Below are 20772 nucleotides of genomic sequence, written 5' to 3'. Positions count from 1 at the left end.
CAAAAAATTTGCCTAAGGGCTGGAAATATGGCTCAGGGAGACAGCACTTGCCCAGCATGTACATGACCCTGGGTTCAATCCCTAGTACCTGCTCAAATAAATAAAAGATCTGCCTAATAAAAATAGTAAAGTGGGATATTTTGGGTTTTTTAACTGGGTAAAAATGGAAAAACATTAACTTTTCATAATTGATAAAATAACTCCTATTCCATAATTGTTTATGAATTTTTGTGTACTGAGAACAAGTTTAATTTTAAATAAGAGTAATTCTGCCTCCTATGAACTTTTTTTTTTTTTCAGAAAAATCTAGTTTGCCCAGAACATCTGGACCAAGCACATAAGATAAAACCTAAAAAGTGTCAGAGGGCTGGGGTTGTGGCTCAGGAATACAGCACTTGCCTAGCATGCACAAGGCACTGGGTTGAATCCCTAGCACATGCCAAAAAGAAGAGAAAGAAAAAAAAAGTGTCAGAACTAAGAAAGACTCTAGACTTGACTCTGAAAACCCTGGAAGCATTTTGAGGCTTAGACCAAAGAGTGATCATCTTCAACTCTATACTTTCTCCCTAGATGATCTCATTAACATTTATGGGTTCAATTACTTCTACATACTCACAAGTCTCAAATATTAATCTACAGCCCAAACCTCTTCATTGAGCTCTTGACCTATATTCTCAAACCACCTCTTTACAATCTCCATTTAGGTGTCTCGTAGGCACCTTTAACACAATACATGCCAACATACATTCATGGTCTTCCCTCCCCACTCTAATGTTCCCTACCATCTATCCAGATGCAAAAGCAAAATGTCCGTTCTCTGCCATTCAACCATAGTTATTCATTGAGCACTAACTACTTAACTTCTCCTCCCAACCAACTTTCACCATCTCCACTGTCACCATTCTAAGCTAGGCTATCATCTCTATAAATCTCAGGGTTCATCTCCTAGCATCCACTAATGCCTCTCTGATAACCTCCAACCTTCAGTAGTCATTCTTCTAAAGTTCAAATATGATCATGTCATAACCCTACAAAAAGTTTCCAATGCTTTCCCATTTCTTTTAGTACTAAGACAAAAATTCTAAATACAGGCTGTAAGAACCTATGTAGGGGTCTCAATCTCGTCCCTATTGACCTTTGGGCCAGATATTACCTTGCTATAGGGAGCTGAACTGTACAATAGGATATTTAGCAGCATTCTCAGTCTCTATCCACAAATGCCAATAACACAGCTTCCCTATTCTAATCTCTTGTATTAGACAGGCAAAAACTTTTCCAAACATTGCCAAATGTCCCCCAGAGAGCAGTGACTGAGAACCACTAGCCTAACTCTATGACTACTCTATCCTCCTTGCTTCCAGGTTGACGCTATGAAAGGGACCATAGTTAAGAGTGCAGAAGCCAAGTGCAAATTTCAGTTCTAGCCCTTCCTAAGGCAAGTTTACTTCACTTCTCCATATCATGATTCATCACTGAAAAAATAATAATAGTAGACTACCTCATAGGGTTGTTGTAAGTATTGAATTCATTTAAAGTTCTTAGCCCAGTGCATATACATCGTAAGAACGTATAGATGCTAGCTGCTATTGTTGTTAGTCCTTGCATTCCTCATACTCCTTCAGCCTGAAGTTTGTTAGGCTCTTCCTTCTGACTGAAAAGCTCTTTCCCACATCTGACAACTTTCTTCCCCACTGTAATTCCTCTCATCCTTCAAACTCAGATGAAGTCCAAAATGGTGGAGCACACTTATTGTCCCCGTAACTCAGGAGGCTGAGGTAGAAGGATGGCAAATCTGAGTCCATTCTCAGTAGAGAGACCCTATCTTGAAATAAAAAGGGTTGGGAATCTAGCTCAGTGATGAACTGCTTTTCTAGCAGACAGACTCAAGGCCCTGGATCCAATCCCTGGTACCCTCCCCACCTGCAAAAAAATATAAAAAACAGGTAAAAGGGAACTTTCTTCAAGGAAACCTTCCCAAAGCCCTCAAAAATGTCAAGTTCCCCTGTCCCACACTCTCTAATAAAACAATTTATTGTTCTCTCAAAGCACTTAAAATAATTATAAATATATTACTAGGCACAGTGACACATGCCTGCAATTCACAGGAGGCTGAGGCAGGAGGATCACAAGTTCAAAGCCAGCCTCAGCAACTTAGCAAGGCCCTAAGCAACTTAGCAAGACCCTGTCTCAAAATAAAAAATTATAAAGTGGCTGGGGATGTGGCTCAATGGTTAAGTGCCCCTGGGTTCAATCTCTGGAACAAAAAAAAAAGTGTATACACACACATACAACCATAATTTATACATATACACATTCTTATACATATACATAAGTATATATAAATAAAGTTGTATTTCCTCAGTTCTAAGAATGCCAGTGATTATAACCTATACAGATAATTACATTTTTAAGACAAAAAGAAATTACCATACTAAATATATCTGAAAATTAAGGAATTAGTCCATTATGTATTTATTTGTTTAGTATCCATTTCCCCTCTAGAATCTAAATTCCATAAAAGCAATGACCTTGTTAGTCTTGTCCACTCCATATCCTTCAAATGTAACATAGCACCTATACAGATAAGGTGCTCAATATTTACTGAGTGAATGACATCAAAAATTTGTATTTTTAAAAACAGAACTATATAAAGATGGCATTAATGCTAATAATTATTACTGATTATGATAATTCTTTACATTTTTAAAAGCTTTTATCCTTGCCAAAAGTTTACCAGAGTGTAAAAATGAATAAATTACTCAAAGTAGTGAAATTACTATGAGAAGACTATTAGCTCTGTCAAGCTACAGTCATCATTCTATAAAGTAGTAATACTGGAAAGAATTTTAAAGTAAGCAAAATTCTTCCCTTTGTATCTTTTTCCTGATGCTGTTAATCTGGAATCAAAAACCACAAGCTTCAGGTTCTCCTAGTTGCCTGGACTGTTAACTGTTAATCTCCTTAGGCAACAAAATGAAATCCAATCAAGGATGCATCAACAAATGGACATATAGAAACAAGAGGCAGTATATACACACAATGAAATATTATTCAGTCTAAAAAGTAATAAAGTTATTTAAAAGAAAAAAAAGAAATGAAGTTGATACATGCTACAACAAGCATGAATCCTGAAGATATTACGCTAAGAGAAATAAGACACACATAAAGAGAAATACTGCATAATTCACTCACATGAAACATCTATAATAGACAAACTAATAGAGACAAAGTAGATTAAAGGTTACGAGGAGCTAAGAAGGGAATACTGAGGAGTTATTGCTTAATAGAGTTTCTGTCTGCAGTAATGAAAAAGTTTTAGAAATCAATAATGGTGATAGGATGATAGTTGCATAATTGTGTGAATGTGAATGTCATTAATGCCACTGAGTTGTACACTAAAAAGAAAAAGGAAAAAGGAAACCTGAACATTCCAGCAGCCACAAAAGTTATACAGCCACAGAGCTACCATTCTTCCTTATTATTACAAATACTTTCGTGTACCAGACTTACATGTAAGTTCTGGTCAATGTAAAATTCTCTGGACATTTTATCAACTAGACTCCAATTTCTATAGATTATGATCAGTTTTTATGTCTGACATTCATTCTTTAGATTTAAAAGAACTGTATATAGGAACATCATTTTTTTTTTTTTTTTTTAGTCATGAATCTTAAAAAAAATCTCAGAATTTTAGAGCTAAAAGGAACCTCAGATCATCTGGTTGAAAAATAAGCAACATTCTGATGACTTCCATTTGGAGAAGTGTGCATAAAACATGTTTTCTTCATAATTACAGCTCAAAACAAGAAAAACAGAAAACTGTTTTCAGGACTCAGGTGTAGCTCAATGGCACAGGCCTAGAATACACGAAGCTCTGGTTCAATCCCCAGCACTGAGGAGGAGGAAGAGGAGAAAAAATTGTTTGCAAATACTTCAAGAGGCTTCAATTTCTTCTCATAGGAACATTCATCAAACTGAATTCGGTCAGGGAGCATAACTCGTTTTCATTCTGCCCTCATCCTCTCCTCTTGAGAGAGAGGTTAGCTGCCTAAAGGTCCCCAATTCGATACACTAGATATATGCTTTCAGATGATTTTCACTGAAAGCCAATAAGTCTTTCAGATTGGTCTTCTGATAACTCTAATGAACTTGCTGATGACTTCTGACACCTCCTGCTCTGAACTTCTCCAAAAACTGTAAAAGTCTGAGCTACCCCAGCAAAATAGCAATGTTCCCATCACAGACATGGAAGGCTCCTAAATCCACCCACATTTCTACTTCCATGGAACAGACTTCAAACATTTCAACATCTTTTTAAAATGCACTCAGGTTTTGCAAGATGAAAACAGTTCTGGAGATAAGACAGTGGTGATGGTTGCAAAACAGCGTAAGTGTACTTCATGCCACTGAAGTGTATGTACACTTAGTGTTTAAGATGGTAAATTTTATGTGTATTTTACTACATATTATAGCATAAAACTTATCCAGTTTATGGAATATATTTATGTTCTTTGTTTCTTTCCCTTTTCATTCTCCCTGGTTGTCTGCTTTTTGACCAACTGAGAAGCACAGAAACCTGAACTACTTAAGATGAAAAAGGCTATTTTGCTTTATTTATGGCATTCCCTGTCCACTTCAAAAAAACAACCTGAAGCGAGGAAAGATAAACCAAACTCTTAAAATTTAACTAAAAAAGAAAAAAACAATAAGCTGTCGTTTTTATTATTGTAGGGGTTGTGTTCATTTTTGTTTGTTTCTAATATAAGATGATATTTTTTGGTGAAAGGAATGATCCCATTAGAGAAAATAAGGATTAGGGACTATCAGTGAACACCAACCATCCAGTGTATGAGTGGATAGCATATGAATGGCTATGAAAGTGTTAAAGAAAAGAAAAAGAATTGATTAAAGGAGTCATTCTAGAATTACAGGAATAAAGAGGAAACAATTGTTTATATCTAATTCAAGGGAAAAGGGTATTCAAAGTGTCCCAAGACATAAAGCATGGCAATAGTGGAGGCTTTTTTGGTTTCGCATTTTTGGTACTGGAGATTGAACTCAGGGGTGCTTAACCACTGGGCCACATCCTCTGCCCTTTTTGTTTTTATCTTGAGACAGAGTCTTGCTAAGTTGCTGAGGGTCTCACAAGTTGCTGAGGCTGACTTTGAACTCACGATCCTCCTGCCTCAGCCTCCTGAGATGCTGGGATTATAGGCATGCACTGCTGCACCAATGTTTCACTATTTCTTTTTAATAAACAAAAATATAGCCTCCACAAGCCTAACAATAAAGGTTCACAGATGTTATCTCCTTTAATCATCACAACAGCCTATAAGACAGGAAGAGAGTATTATTCCCATTTTACAGATAAGGAAACTGAAGTCAACAGAAGTGATTTCACAAAATTACTCAACCAGTTTAGTAGCAGAGCCAGAATTCAAAACCATGCTTACAAGTCTGCAAAGCCCACTTCTCCTGTAAGCAGTATAGTAGAACAGAATGAACAATGGCTTTAAATGGCTGAATCTGAGCCCAGGTTCTGATATCTTCTAGAAAGTTAGCTCTCGGCTTTAGTTGATTCCTCAACTGGAGATATCACCAATAACAATACCTATCTTACCTAGAACAAGATTTCTGTGAGAATAAAGATGTGAAAATGCTTTCAAAGTCATGAAAAATTATGAAAAAACAAGCTACCAATAATGGGGGAGCAAGAGAAGACTAATTGTTTTAATAGTGTAGCATAGTAAGTAGTTAATGCACAGACTTTGGAGTCAGACTTCATGTACCTAAACATAAGCTCTTCTATTTCTCAGTTATGTAATCTTGGGAAAGTTACTTTTCTGTGCAATGGTTTCCTCATCCGTAAAATGGAGATAAAAATAAAACCAATCTCAGAATTTTACAAGGATTAAATAAAATAATGCATGAATAATGCTTAGGATTATGTTTATCATGCAGTAAGAACTCAACGATGTTGGGTATTAGAATCCTACCCAATTTTTTAAAGGAAGCATCACATCAAAAAAACGGGACGGAAGCCGAGTATGGTGACACATGTCTGTAATCCCAGAGGTTCAGGAGGCTGAGGCAAGAGGATTGCAAGTTCAAAGCCAGCCTCAGCAAAAGCAAGGCACTAAGCAACTCAGTGAGACCCTGTCTCTAAATAAAATACAAAATAGGACTGGGGATGTGGCTCAGTGATTGAGTGCCCCTGAGTTCAATCCCTGGTACCCGCCACCAAAAAAAAAGTTGGGGGAGGAGAGAGGAGAGAGGTTGAGGTGTAGCTCAGTGGTACAGCATTGCCTAGCATGCATGAAGCCATGGATTTGATTCCCAGCACTGAACAAAAAAAAAAAAAAAAAAAGGTTCAAATACTTAGTGACAATAAAGAAGCCTAGAAGATGCTAGCATTTCCTTCTCTTATATCCCTCCAAATTTGGAAATAAACAGTTTGAGAAGTTTCAATTTTTAAGTAAAACAATGTGGCTTCCAAAATGTTTCATTTGTGTAGATACTTAAGATTATTGTAACTTAATATCTACTTTTTTATTTTTAAATATCTTTTGCATTTTTATCTAAAAACATGTCATCAGACTGAGGGCACGGTTGAGTGATAGAGCTTGTGTGCATGCATAAGGTCCTGGGTTTCATCCCCAGCACAATACACATACAAAAAGCTAAGAGTACCTTACTGATTTTTTTTTTTAAGTAATATTGTTAAAGTCATACCATGGGAATTAAAATAAAGAAAACCGTGTTACATGAATTTATACATATGTTAAAATGAACCCCACTATTATGTACAACTATAATGTACTAGTTTTGAAAGTACACTTAAAATCTGGGGCTAACCATCAGCATTTAAATATAGAATTTTAGAGTATTAAAGGAAAAACATAACATCACTATTTTGTTATCAGTTTTTAAATAACTTTTCTTTGTTTCATATCCTCTTCATGGGGATTTGGTTTCTAATTCAAAAGCAAGCTAAGTAACTTTTAAGAAGAAAAATACAGATCAATCAAAAAAAGACTGTGAAATATGTCAAAAGAAAACAGCACTAATAATAAATCAGTTATTTACTAAGAACAACAAAGAAGTAGTGGTATGGGAATAATTTTCAAAAAAAGAATATAATTTAATGCTAATCTAAGCAATTCTTGTACCAGATTGGTTTATGGTCAGTCTGTAGCTACAGACAGGGTTAGAGTCTGAATCAAAGTTGCACCTTGCTAAGAAATCCAAAGTGGACGTTATCTTAAATATTTATTTGATGCAACAATACAAATTTTGAGTGTAAATTGAAATGTTACATTTGATTTTAATGTTCCCTATGAATATGAAATGTAATAAAACACATATACCTCCTAAAAAAAAAATTATTATACAACAGGAAATGATTTAACAGGTGACACCCCTTTTCTTTTCCTGAATTGTTAACAAACAAACAAAAATGCTCCAGAAACCTACTACTAGAAAGATCAAACAAAAAAGTTTCATCATAGGGCTGAGGATGTAGCTCAGTGGTAAGAGCACTTGCCTGGCATATGTGATGCCTTGCCTGGGTTAAATCTCCAGTACCACAAAAAACAAAGAAAAAGTCATGGAGAAAAAAAAAAAAAAAATCCACTGCAATGTTTCAAAAAACTAACTTAAAACTCTAAATCTGAATGGACACCAAATAAGAACTGTTTCTGTCAACATTCATATAGTACCTCTCGGAACTACAATCCAATGAGCATTTCTATAATATAGTTACATCTCCAACATGCTAATTACCCTAAGTTTAAATCCTGAAGATTAATTATAAATTTAAATACATTAGGACAATACCTGGAACTCAAAAATATAATGAAAAATTAATTCAGGTGAGGTGAATATCTAAGTATATTTTATTCTAATACAGTATTTTAGAGCCCAACATCTTACTCATAGTAAACATTCTGAAACTGGCTCAATGAATGAATATCTGTATGTCACCCCAACATTTTAACAATATTCTCATCTGTGCAACTTGGTGTTGAGAAGTTTACCAGACACACCTCTCTGGCAATGCTACTTAAAGCTTCATCTTCTGCAGAAAATCGATCTTTCACAGGTGTTCGTTTCCTTCCAGAACCAGGAGTCCCCATCTTGTGTTCTTAATAGCTTTCCAACTCTGTAAATGATTTCACTGTGGTCAGCCCTGAAATAAAATAAGTGTAGTAAGTTGTTTCTCTTTATGCAGTTTTAATGCTCATTTATACATTCAGTTCTAACAGAATATTTACATTTCTCTTTGGAGAAATTAATTGATAACTACCTTTGCACACAATTATTCCAGTAAATTTTAAAATATTTAAATTTAAATTAATTACTAAACCTCCTAAGTTCACTATGCTATCCACAGCAATTATGAGAGTACATTATATTAGCCTCAGAAAATTATAGACAGCAGTAATTCTACTTACTTAACAGCTTAAAATTAATACAACTATTTCTAAAATCTATTTCCATTCCTGAATGAAAGATATTTCTTAAATCATTCAGCCTAAAGTTTCAGAAGAACATGTTCAAGAGGTTTTAATATCAAGCCATAAAATTACATAAAGATAACTTTACTTCTTAGTATAATTTAAGAAACAATTCCAATTAAATCATGACCACATGAAAGAACAAATGAAGGGTTGTTAGTCAGTAATTAATAATAACCAACATTGTCCATGCAATAAATATCTGAGTATCTGTTATTTCCAGTTACAACAGGGGCTGAGGATAGACTGATGAACAAAACTGATGTAACAAAATGACTAAGTTTACATATATGGGCTGGAACAATGGTTCACATCTATAATCTCAGTGACTCAGGAAGCTGAGGCAGGAGGATCAAAAGTTTGAGGGCAGGTCAGGCAATTTATGGAGACCTTGTCTCAAAATAAAAATTAAAAAGAGCTGGGGTTATAGCTCAGTGGTATAACACCCCTGTGTTTGATCCCAGAATCCCACCAAAAATCATCATCATCACCACCTATAACATAATGATTATTACTAAATAGACCTACTTTTACAGTTTTACCATGTACACTTAAGTCTATGATCCATTTCTAGTTAACTTGGGTATATGGTGGGAGGCAGGTATCCAACTTCATTCTTCCACATGTGAATATGTACTTGTCCTAGCACTATTTTTCAAAAAGACTTTATTCTTTCCCTATTGTATTATCCTGCCATCCTTTTTGGCAGTAATAGAGACTGAACCCAGGGTCACTGTAATCCTGCACTACATTCCCAGCCCTTTCTATTTTTCATTTTGAGACAGGGTCTCCGTAAGTTACCTGGGCTGGCCTTGAATTTGCAATCTTCCTGCCTCAGCTACTCAGTAGCTGGGATTACAGGTATGCACCACTTGCCCAGCTTGACCTGTCACCCTTATCAAAAATCAGCTGACCAGAAAAGTAAGGGCTTATATATAGCTAGGCAGAATGGCACACACCTGTAATTCCAGCTACTCAAAAGGCTTAGGCAGTAGGATTACAAGTTTGGGACCAGCCTTGGCAACTTACTGGCACCCTATGTCAAAATACAAAATAAAGAAAAGGGCTGGGATGTAGCTCCGGGTAGAGTACCCCTTGGTTCATTCTCCAGTACTTAAAACAAAAGGGGGCGGGGGTGGTTATTTGTAGACACCCATTTTTATTTCACTGATCTGTATGTGTATTCTTATGTCACATCAAACCATCTTAATTAATCTTGATTAACATGGCTTTGCAATAAGTTTTAAAATTGGAAAAAGTGAGTCCTCCAACATTTTTGTTTAAGACTGACTGATTTTATTCTGGGTCCCTTACATTTATAAATTTTTGAGTCAGTTTGTCATTTTGGGGAGGAGGGAGCAGTTGGGATTTTAAAGCAATTACACTGAATCAAAGACCAATCTGAAGACAACCACCATCTTAATAATATTAAGACTCCAATCCATAAAAATAGGATTCTTTCCAATTATTTAGGTCTTCTTTAATTTCATTCCACTATATTTCATGTTTTCAATGTGCACATATCTCATACATGAAAGCTAGAGCAGAGAAAAGGAAAATAGCAATAGGTGGGGGGAAGGCAGGGATTGAATATCATGAATATATACAGAAGACCGGTGGAATAGAAGAATGAGGAGGAGGGAAGAAGGAAGAGAAAGGGGAAGAAATATGAATATAATCAGAAGACAGGTGGAATAGAAGAATGAGGAGGAGGGAAGAAGGAAGAGAAAGGGGAAGAAATATGAAATTAATTTGGCAAAAATCATGTTATATGATATATAAATGTACCAAAAGGAATTTTACCTTTATGTATATATAGAAAGTACTAATCAAAAATAAATAAATAAAGGGGCCGAAATTGTGGTTCAGCGGTAGAGTGCTCACCTAGCACACCTAGGCACTGGGTTCAATCCTCAGCACAACATGTAAATAAATAAAAAAAGGTATTGTGTCTAACTAAAAAAAAAATTTAAATAAATAAATAAAGTAGCAAAAGGAAGACAGTAGAATAGAAGAGGAAGAAAAGAGGTAGGGAAGAAGGGGAACCATGACTGAAATAAAATTCCTTGCATGTATGATTTTGTCAAAATGACTACAACTACTATGTATGATTATAATACTCTAATAAAAATTTAAAAAATAAAAATAACCACAAATTTTTTTTTAAATACTTTTAAGTAAAGGCTGGGGATATAGCTCTGTGGCAGCAGGCTTGCCTAGCAAGTACAAAGCCCTGAGTTCAATCCCCAGCAATGCAAAAATTTTTAAAGTAAAAAATCATGTTGCTGGGCATGGTGGCACATGCCTATAATCCCAGGAGGCTGAGGCAGGAAGATTAAAAGTTTGAGGCCAGCCTTAGCAACTTAGTGATCCAATCAGCAACTCAGAGAAGACCTGCCTCAAAATATAAAATAAAAATGGCTGGGAATGTAGTTTAGTGGTAGAGCATCCCTGGGTTCAATTCCCAGTACCAAAAAACAAACTTGTGGATCACGAAGAATGAAACTGGCAAGACCAGGAGGGCAATGACCATTTTATTTTCTTGACTGTCCACTTAAGATATATATATATAGCATTATTCATGAAAAGAAAAAAAACCTCATCTAAAACTTAATTTTTTTTTCTATCTTTAGTCCTATAAAGCATGATCACTTAGCCTGAATACTTAATTTTTTTTTAAATAACAACCATGGGCTGGGGTTGTGGCTCAGTGGTAGAGCACTTGCCTGGTACATGTGAGGCCCTGGGTTCAATCCTCAGCACCACAAAAAATAAATAAATAAAATAAAGGTATTCTGTCCATCTATAACTAAAAATATAATATATATATATATACACATTTTAATATATATATTAAAATAGCAACCACATATACGCTTGCTAATTACATCGTTTGTTATCAGACATAGATGATTTAAATCATTCAACAGGAAAATAAGTATTTTAAAAATATTTTTTAGTTGTCAATGGACCTTTATTTTATTCATTCATTTATATGTGGTGCTGAGAATTGAACCCACTGTTTCACACATGCTAGGCAAGTGCTATGCCACTGAGCCACAACCCCAGCCCCATTTTTTTTTTTTTTTTTTTTTTTTTTTTTTTTTTTTTTTTGCAGTGCTGGGGATTGAACCCAGGGCGTGTGCTTGCCAGGCAAGCATTCTATCAACTGAGCTATCTTCCCAGCCCAAGTATCTTAACATAGTAAGCCTTTGCAGAAAAGTATACTCTTCAACTTTAAAAATAACCAAAAGATTGCTCCTAGCTGTTAAAATGTTTCTACTTGAAAAGTGGGACTGTAGAAAGAATAACAAAGTGTTCGGAACAAGTAATTTTAAAATTAAATGTGTTTCCTAAAGCAGTAAAGACCTATCAAAACTAATTAAAATTCTGATGTTCATAATGAAGGTATATATAGATTTCAAAGTGAAAAAAATGGAAAAAGATGTGCTATGATTCTTTAACTGGGGAGGGGTTAATATTCTACCTCTGAAAAATTGAAAACACCCTGATATGCACCCTAAGGTTTTTCCCAACTGCTTAACCTCTTTTTCTAGGAGGGAATGGCTAAGACTGGGAAGGAATAACAAGAATAAACTAAATAATAGTATTAAGGAAGAAAAGAAAAACACTACTTTTTATTTTTTCTCCTCGCACTGAATCCTAAATACACCATCATAAAATGCTACAATCCCAATTTCTGAGCACAAGGAAAAACTAAAATTCCTGGAGTCACAACCTAATCTTAAACAAAAGAAAGGAAAACCATCTGCAGGCTTGTGTCTATAAATTAAGTCTGCATGCTGAATTCTTCAAACAACCTTGGCTGTAATATAGCAGTTAAAAACACTAATGTGAACCTTGGTCAAAGGGTGGAACACTAAGTTCCTTAACAGCTTTCTAGCTCAAGAAGTGACATAGCTAAAGAACTATAAACTCAAGTGTTTCATTCACTAAATATAGAAAACATCAAGGTTTTCATGAGGCACCACATGACCCAGGAAGACAACCATGCTAGGAGGCAGCATCTGGTAATAACTAAGAGTTTAAAGCGAAAACTATATGGTACTCTACACTTCTATGGGAAAAACAGAATGATAACTTGGGAAGAAGCTAATTTATCTGTTTGAACTCAAAATAATCCTGTAAAACAGTCCATCATTCTAAGAGTCCAAGAGTTCAGACTTGTGATCCCAGTGACAAGTGTGAAGGTGTCTGAATTGGACTGCTACTTCAAGTTAGGATATGACCTTCCTGTGCCAGTAATAGTAATGATTTTTCCCTTGTTGTAAAACATTTCACTGATCCCTGGCAAGCTCTCTCAACTAACTAGAATATAACATCTGTTGTGCTGTGACAATTCTTTGTTCCTCCTTGTGCATCTTTTTCTGAAAACCTTTCTCAGTTGTCCTTAAACATCCTGTTTCAAAAAAAAAAAAAAAAAAAAAAAAAGCTAAAAACAGATCCTAGGATATACCCTAAACAGATTTTTTCATCCCAAAAACTTAGCCTTAATCTTCTGAAGACAAATGTTCTTTATAAACCCCTCTTCTGTGGTTGCCACTTTCCCTAAACCACAAGCCTTCCTGACTTACAGCAGGGTCAGGCCAGATTACAGTTATGTGGTAGGTTCTGTCAGATGAGCTTTGACAAGGCCTCAAAATAGACCCAGGGCACCAGCCAGGGAAACTGCCACTCACAAGTTCCAACTTCATCATACTTTAGCTTCTCAGTACTTAACTTTTTTTTTTTTTTCTCTAGTCTCTCTCATTTCAAGAGGACAAAGAATCTTGAACCTCCTCCTGGCCATGAGTGATCTGTATAACATCAAAATTTAAAAACTGGGCCTCCCTTATTCTGCTTACAAACACTTTGTGGAATAAAGACTGAATCTGAAGGTCTGGGGATGTGGCTCAGAAGTACAGTGTTTGGGGGCTGGGGATGTAGCTCTGTTGGCAGAGTGCTTGCCTAGCATGCACAAGCCCTGGGTTCAAACCCCAGCACCACCAAAAAAGAAAAAAGAAGTAGAGTGGTGTTTGCCTAGCATGTGTGAGGCGGCCCCGGGTTCAATCCCAGCACCACAACAGCAAACAAAAAAGAATCTGTAACTTCTTCCTGCCGTGAGAAATTAATCCATCAAGAGCACTCTGGATTGAAAAGGGTTTTCAGATCTCAAGCTCCACCAAAGTTTTATTACAAATAGATTAGGATGCAGAATGTAAAAGTAGAAGCCAGGCTAGTTCTTTTTCTTGTAACTAATAATATTAGCAGACTTCAGCAATGCAAAAAATAAAGTAGACTATACACTTTATTTTCAGTACTGGGGTTTGAACCCAGGGGCACTTTACCATTGAGCAATATCCCAAGTCCTTTGTAAATTTTATTTTGAGACAGGGTCTTCCTAAATTTCTGAGGCTGGCCTAGAAATTACAATCCTTTTGCTTCAGCTCCCAGAGTGGCTGGGATTATAGGCTTGGGTTACCAAGCCCAGCACAAAGTCTAGCATATATACAATGTTATTAATTGACATAAAAAATAAAATTCTGAAACAACTGAACAAGATGTAGCCATTTAACTATTACCAAACATAAATGGCTTATATAACACCAATCTTCAAATTACAGTGTTTCTACTTTTACCAGTACAAATGAAATTAAGCACCTGACACTCTAAAACATCTTAAATTGCCTTATAAAATACATTTGCAATTTTTTTAAATGAAAAGATGGGTAGAGAACACAAAGTAATTAAGAAAACCTATCTTCTACAAACCCAAAAAAGTTAACTTCTATTATAAAGTCCCATATAGGATATAAATAAATTTTTAAATTTTCACAACTTAAGTCCCAGTCATACATTCAAAAATACACTACATATACATACTTATAAAATAGAGCCAAGACTCATTTTACAAGTTTTTCATTATAGCAGTGCTTGCAGTAGTCTAAAAACAATCTAAATGTCTGTTAGAAGGGAATGGTAAATTATAGAAAATGAATAAATTAGTGTTCATCTACACTAAGCAGGCCATCCAGTCTTTAGAAAAAATGAGATTTATCTATGGAGAGAGAGAGAGAGAGAAAGATTTCTAAGATACATCAAGGGTAACAATGAAAAGTACAGGATATTTCTTCTAAACATATGCTCATATACATAATAATAAAATTTGGAGAAAACACACAGTGACCACTAGCAATGGTTGCATGGATTAGGGGATGGGGGCAAGGAAAGGCTAGGAGTTTATGGCAGAAAGGAGACTTACATTTTATTTTCAATATTTGATCAATTTTTAAAAATCCCACAAACATCTACTGAGTCCATGAAGTCAGCATTATCCTATGTATACCATTTCTTCCCTCTTCCTAAGCATCTCTACTTTTACCTACTGCTCTGCCTATCACTAGACTAAAACTATGTAGCAAGTCTCAGAATATCCAAGAAGTATAATTCTCTCTTGGTCCCCCTAACACCACCTAAATCAATAAATAATAGAACAAATGAAAGAGTATAGCATACAATAAAACCAGTTTTTATCCTAGTGTCTGCTTCAAGTCTAGTCTAATTTACTGTAAGCCAAGAAGCTTTTAAAAGTGGAACTGCAAAGTGTAACACTAAAAAATCACTTCCAAAGATATTCTATCTAATATCTTATAGGGGAAATGGAGAAAAGAATGAAGTAAATTTTGCTCAATTCCTTCCTTTTAAAGTTTTAAAAGTTGAGTTTTGAAAAAATGGTCATAGAGTCTATTCTTTATTTGCAAACTGGAAAGGTATTACATTTTTTCAGTTAAGGGATCATCCCTCCATTCAGATTCTCCAGTGAGAAGGTGACTACCTAAATGGAAAAGGCTATGAAATGGTTTCTATTTTGTAGGTGCGATATGTAGTGCTCCCATGTTAAGGACAAGAATTTTATTTTCTTCTAAATGATCCTCATCAACATTTCCAGTACACTACAAGAACTTTTTTTTCCCCTCTACACCATCAACTGTGTTCCTATTTACACTAGAAGCAGGATAAACAATTCATAGAGCTTTGTAAGAAACTGCTCCCTTCCTCTTGCTAAATTAATTTCTAGTAAAAATTTTTCATTTTGAGAAAAAGATACTTTGCCAAATATATTTGGCATTTCTCTTTTTTCCTTCATTAAATTTTGAACTAAGATTTCCCTTGCATATTTACCTATCAAGGCTGTCAGTTATGGTGGTTTCCACAAGGGATTTTCCAAAAGGGAATCTCTGTTCACAAGGAACTGAAACTCAAGTCACTATCATCTGGACAAAAATCAAAAGCAACATTAGGGAATACTGAAAATAGGAATACCCAAAGTAAAAATGATGCCAAATGTTAGTCAAAGAATTAAAGGAATTTTGTAAGCAAGACCAATAGTATAATCTTGGCATTACTTTAAAAAATAGCTAACTGAAGGTCCTCATAAGTGAAAAATAAAGGTAAAATAAACTAAACCCCTCCCCCCAAAAAAAGGAAAAGAAAAACATGGCTAAAAGTATCAAGAACTCCATGATTCAAAGTTATTTTGCTTAACAACATTTTGAAAGCCAAAAATGATCAAATTACATTTCAGCAATAAAAAGTTATTTCTAGTTTAATAGTAATCCATCCTAAAAATAAAACACAAAGTCAATACACACTTTCTTTCTTCTGTAACAAAACTTAATAAACAGCATAGTCTCACTCTACATTTTTAAGGACTGAATGGCAAAATGCATGAGGAGTTTCACTCAAAAGACTATTTCATATAATGCAAATTCTTTCAATAAACTTTTTCATACCTTAGTGATGGCAGTTCTCCTTGCCAGGGACATTTATTTTGCTTCTACACCCCTTCATTTATCTTGCCACATCTAGTTTAAAAGGAAAATATAGGCAAAATGACAACAATTCACTTAGTAATTAAAGCATTTTGCAAAATTTCAACTGCCATTTCCTTAGCATACTTTATGATGATAACCATTCAGCAACAAACCTAACAAAATACAATACTTCTATAAAATGAGTAAAGGCATCTAATTAAACAAGCAGAAACGAACTTAGCTTTCCTCTATTTCACTGTTAAGATCCATATCAGTGATTCACAAAGTGAGTGATCTAACTTCCTATATGAATCACACTTTCCAAAATTCTTATTCTATATAAGTACAGTAGGTCATCATCTCTGTATTTGTTAAACAGAGCATGACATTGGTTAAACAGGGTTTTAATTCTACAAGAATTTCAAACGGCAGCAAACTTGGAGTCCCTGCCAACTAACTCTACCTGCAATACTTTGCATTCTCCAACAACTGCACGTTTTCATATAGTTTATTACCGAATAAAATGCTATCCTGAAAAAATATTAAACACTGAATAAGAACTTACCCATCCCTACCCTCCTCTCCATCCCAGTTCCATACTGCATCCACATTCTCTTCCCATTGTGATAACATAAAAATAGCCATTCTGTCATGCTAATATACTGCTTTTAGTCAATTAAACTACAGTTTTTCTGATTGTGGTAGAAATGCTGAGTCATTAAATGAAAACTCAAAGAAAATGAGCTACAGTTAAAATTTAGGCTACAGCTTTCCCCCCAGCCGTGTCTCGGCAACCTGATATTTGTAACTCCCACGGTAGAAAAAAATACAGCAAACACTTGAATCTTTTTCTCCCCAAGAAAAGGAAGGGGGCTTCTTCTGCTGGGTATCCACAGAAAAAGGAAGCCAGGGCTGAAACTGTGTAACTCAACAATCTGGGTATGAATAATGCCCCATATTAGTCAAGCATTAACCCTGAACCTCCTAGCAGCTCCTGTTAGCCCGCGCTTCAGTTCAGGTCAAAGGAGGAAAGAAAAAAAAAAAAATTCCATAAAAATGCTACGCCCTCCATCGGCCTGACACCGTTCCCCGGAGTGCTTCTCCCAGGACAGAAACCCTGAGTGTGGCGTCAGGAACAGAAGAAGCCGCGGGCACCCGTGACAGAAGGACAGTCGTCCCGTTTAATTTCTCCACAATGGGAATAACACCTTCCCTCCCCGCGGAGGGAGGGTGCGCGACAGAAGATGCCCGAGATCGCGGCAGTCAAGCGGAGACCGGGCCCAGGAGATGGGCAGTCCCAGGGCAGCCCGGCCCCCAGCAGGGTCGGCGGCGGCGCGGATCTCTCCCGGCTGCGGAGGCCGGGAAGAGGGGCCTCCCGGCTCCCTGCTCACACCGGGCGGGCGGGAGGAGCGGCCCTTACCTGCCTCTGGGGCGGGCTGTGGCTGCGGCGCCGCCTGGAAAGGGCCGGAGCGCGGCTGGCCGGCCAGGCACCCGCCCGGCAGAGACGAAGGGCGAGGTGCGCTGCGGCCAGACTCGGTCCCGGGTCCCCAGCCAGGCGGGCCGAACTGAACGCGGAGGCCCCCAGAACCGGTGGCCGTCAGTCAAGCTGGTGTACCCTCAGCGAGGCGGCGGAGACAGCGGGAACCGGCCCGGGGATGAGCCGCAGCCCCGGCGGCAGGCGGAGGCGGCGAAGGAGGGGCGGGGCCACGGGGTCGCCGACCCGCTCACCCGGAAGCAGTTGTGGTCAGGGCGGCCTGCGAACTCCGCGCGCTTCGTCCGGGCTAAGACTCGCCGGGCGACGTACCCGGGCTGGCGGGGTTACCGTCCCAGGCAGCAGTGCGCCTGCTTGCCTAGTCCGCCACCGCGAGCCTCTGGGGTGGCACGGGAGGGAGGAAGGAAGGGCGGGGAGCGCGGCCTCCGGTAAGGCGGGGCCTGAGCCACCGGTGGGGCGGAGGCCCTGGGCTCCTGGAGGCAGGCATAACCCTGACCCTGGACCGGGACCGATATGCGAATTGATACGTGTGTGGGCTCACGGTTGCACCTGCCCGGGTCGCCTCTAAACCGCCCCGCCTGGTGAGCTTGGGTAAGTGGTCGGTAGTGGCGCCCTGTCTGTAGGAAGCGAGAGTGTGCGGATGGGCGTCGTTGAAATGGCAAGCCATATTTCCAAAATGGAATTGCCTTATTTTAAAATGATTTCTAGAGAAGGATACTTGACGGGGGTGAGGCCAAAAAAAGAGTTTAGAGTCCGTTAAAAATCAGATAACCGGACGCGGTGGAGCGCACCTGTAGTCCCGGAGCCAATGAATTCCAGGCCAGCCTGGGAATCAAGGAGACCCAGTGTTAAGAAAAATTTTAACAATCGGACAGACGCGGACCTGTCATTCGTTCCAGAAGTGTCTGTCGAGGCACACCAGGTTGAAAGCACTGGGAAAGACCAGCTCCTGCTCTTAGGTAATGACAGCTTGTAATAATGACTCTACAAGAAACAGTGATGAGAAAGATTTTATGGGCAAGGCCTCTGGATGGATAAGATAGCTAGAGAAGATCCTCCTAGAGGAACTGATAGTTTAGAAGCCTCCTGATGGAAAAGGCAGGAAATGCACTTAGACACAACATATATAGGGAACTGCAGGTTCTAGAACTATCTGAATAAGCCACAGATTCCATGTAAAGATCCTAACTAACTGGTTTGGTGGTGCACTCCTGTAATCCCAGCAACTCTGGAGGCTGAGGCAGGAGGATCAGGAGTTCAAAGCCAGCCTCAGCAATTTAGCGAGGCCTTAAGCAATTCAGTGAGACCCTATCTCTAAATAAAATATTTTAAAGGACTGGGGATGTGGCTCAGGGGATGTGCCCCTGAGTTCAATCTCCCGTAACAAAACAAAACAAAACAACAGAATTCCTCTACAATTAAAAGTCTTGCTTATCCTAAGAGCTCTTGGATGCTGCCACTATGACATGAATACTGGAAGTTCAAGAGGCAGAAAAGTATATCCATTAGCCTCGGGAGACACATTCTTTAACTTTGGCTGATTCTCTTCTATGTCATTCTTTTTCTTGAACTCATGAGTAAACATTAAGACTGATTTTTACCTGCTCTCCCTAACAGACTATACAGTTAAGAACCAAATAAAAGGATTAATGACATCTTATTTTTTGTTAAATAAGTCGGAGACAAAATACAAACCCTACTTGCAAGAAAGATGATATAATCAGGTATTAGAAGAGGATCTAACCAGGTAATTTGGTACCACAATAATACCAATAAATCCAAAGTTTATTAAATATGAACTGCAAAATTAATGGAAAGATTGGATAATATTAAGGTTAGCTCCTCTTACCCTTTTCATTTTATTACTTAGCCAATTATTTTGACTCATGCCTAACTAAATATTTTGCAGTGTCATTTTGGAAAAACAGGGGGAGCTAACACTTATCGAGTACACACTTTTTACACAGAATTGTGCTAGTTACTTAATCTTGAGATATAGGTAGTGTTTTACCCATTTTACTAACAAAGACATTGAGGTTCAGAGACATTGTGACTTGCCTAAGGTAAAAAAACAAATAGCTGGGAAAGCCAGAATTTGAGCTCAGGTTTTTCTGGTACCAATTTCCCCTTTTCTTCCCCGCATACTGCTTTGGTGTCTTAATTGTTTGTTTGTTTCAAACAGGATCTTGCCCCTAATTCCTGGGTTCAGTCATTTCTCCGGTCTCAGTCTCCTGAGTAGCTGGGACTACAGGCATGTACCACCAGACTTGGTTTACTTTAATAGTTAAAAGGAAAAGATAAGTGTCCAGCCAAGGAGATTTCTATATTGGTTTTAGGATTTTTTACTATGAAAATATACTTTAAGGTAGAGTGTTATGGAGGAACTTGTCTGTGTTTTTACTTCACCCTCACTATTTACCATCTGTTTGGCAACAAGAAATGAAAGCTGTTCCACTTGTTCTAAGAGTTCATTATGTCGTATATGATTTGAATGCTGCCAAGAATGTTATAAAGTATGACCGTAACATTTTGTCATTGCAAGGGGTTCCTGACTAAATATATTACCCTGGATTATTTCATGGACATGTTAAGTATATCTGCCAAAAATATGCGCTCCCAGATCTTTGTGGAACATTCTGAGATGTGAATGCCCCCAGGTCTGTGTGGGGTGGCCGCTCTGAGGATTTATTAATAGATGAAGAAAATTTTTGCAAGTGTCTAGATAGTTCTGGGAATGAGGTGGTAGAATTTGTATGTTTTTTGTTCCTTTACAACCAATCTTTTATATTTTTCTCTGATGGCAAGAAATAAATGTTTCTTAAGGGCAAATACTCATTGTGGTTTTCACAAAATTCTTTTGCAAACACAATACTCGGTCTCTCTAGACATCTCTGGAAACTTTAGTTCAAACATTAAAAATAGGCCTCCACTTCCAAGTATAATATTTTTG

At 37.4% G+C, this 20772-nt stretch overlaps 2 protein-coding genes across 21 annotated transcripts in view; one reads left to right on the top strand and one right to left on the bottom strand.

Annotated features, from left to right (window-relative positions):
- Positions 1-18193, bottom strand: part of Lrrfip2 (LRR binding FLII interacting protein 2) — an 87484-nt gene extending 69291 nt beyond the window's left edge. For 4 of the 17 annotated variants that reach the window (XM_047531100.1, XM_047531099.1, XM_047531101.1 and 1 more), the window contains exons 1-3: positions 17751-18192; positions 16310-16381; positions 8046-8188 (exon numbers count right to left, since the gene is read on the bottom strand). In XM_047531100.1, coding sequence (XP_047387056.1) covers positions 8046-8135 — 90 coding nt within the window. In that variant the 5' untranslated portion in view covers positions 8136-8188; positions 16310-16381; positions 17751-18192. Of the gene's footprint in view, positions 1-8045; positions 8189-16309; positions 16382-17750 lie in introns of all 17 variants that reach the window. The other 13 variants (XM_047531095.1, XM_047531098.1, XM_047531097.1 and 10 more) reach the window with 8 other exon arrangements.
- The window catches only part of LOC124968541 (translation initiation factor IF-2-like), a 38759-nt gene continuing 35412 nt past the window's right edge, over positions 17426-20772 (top strand). For 3 of the 4 annotated variants that reach the window (XR_007105754.1, XM_047531113.1, XM_047531112.1), the window contains exon 1: positions 17426-18413. Coding sequence is in view for 2 of the 4 variants with exons in the window: in XM_047531113.1 (XP_047387069.1) it covers positions 17575-18390 (816 nt within the window). In the remaining 2 variants the exon portion in view is untranslated. Of the gene's footprint in view, positions 18782-20772 lie in introns of all 4 variants that reach the window. The other variant, XR_007105755.1, reaches the window with a different exon arrangement.

This window comes from Sciurus carolinensis, chromosome 17 (assembly GCF_902686445.1).
Source record: "Sciurus carolinensis chromosome 17, mSciCar1.2, whole genome shotgun sequence".
Classification (NCBI taxonomy): Eukaryota; Metazoa; Chordata; class Mammalia; order Rodentia; family Sciuridae; genus Sciurus; species Sciurus carolinensis.
This window is presented reverse-complemented; position numbering and strand designations above follow the sequence as displayed.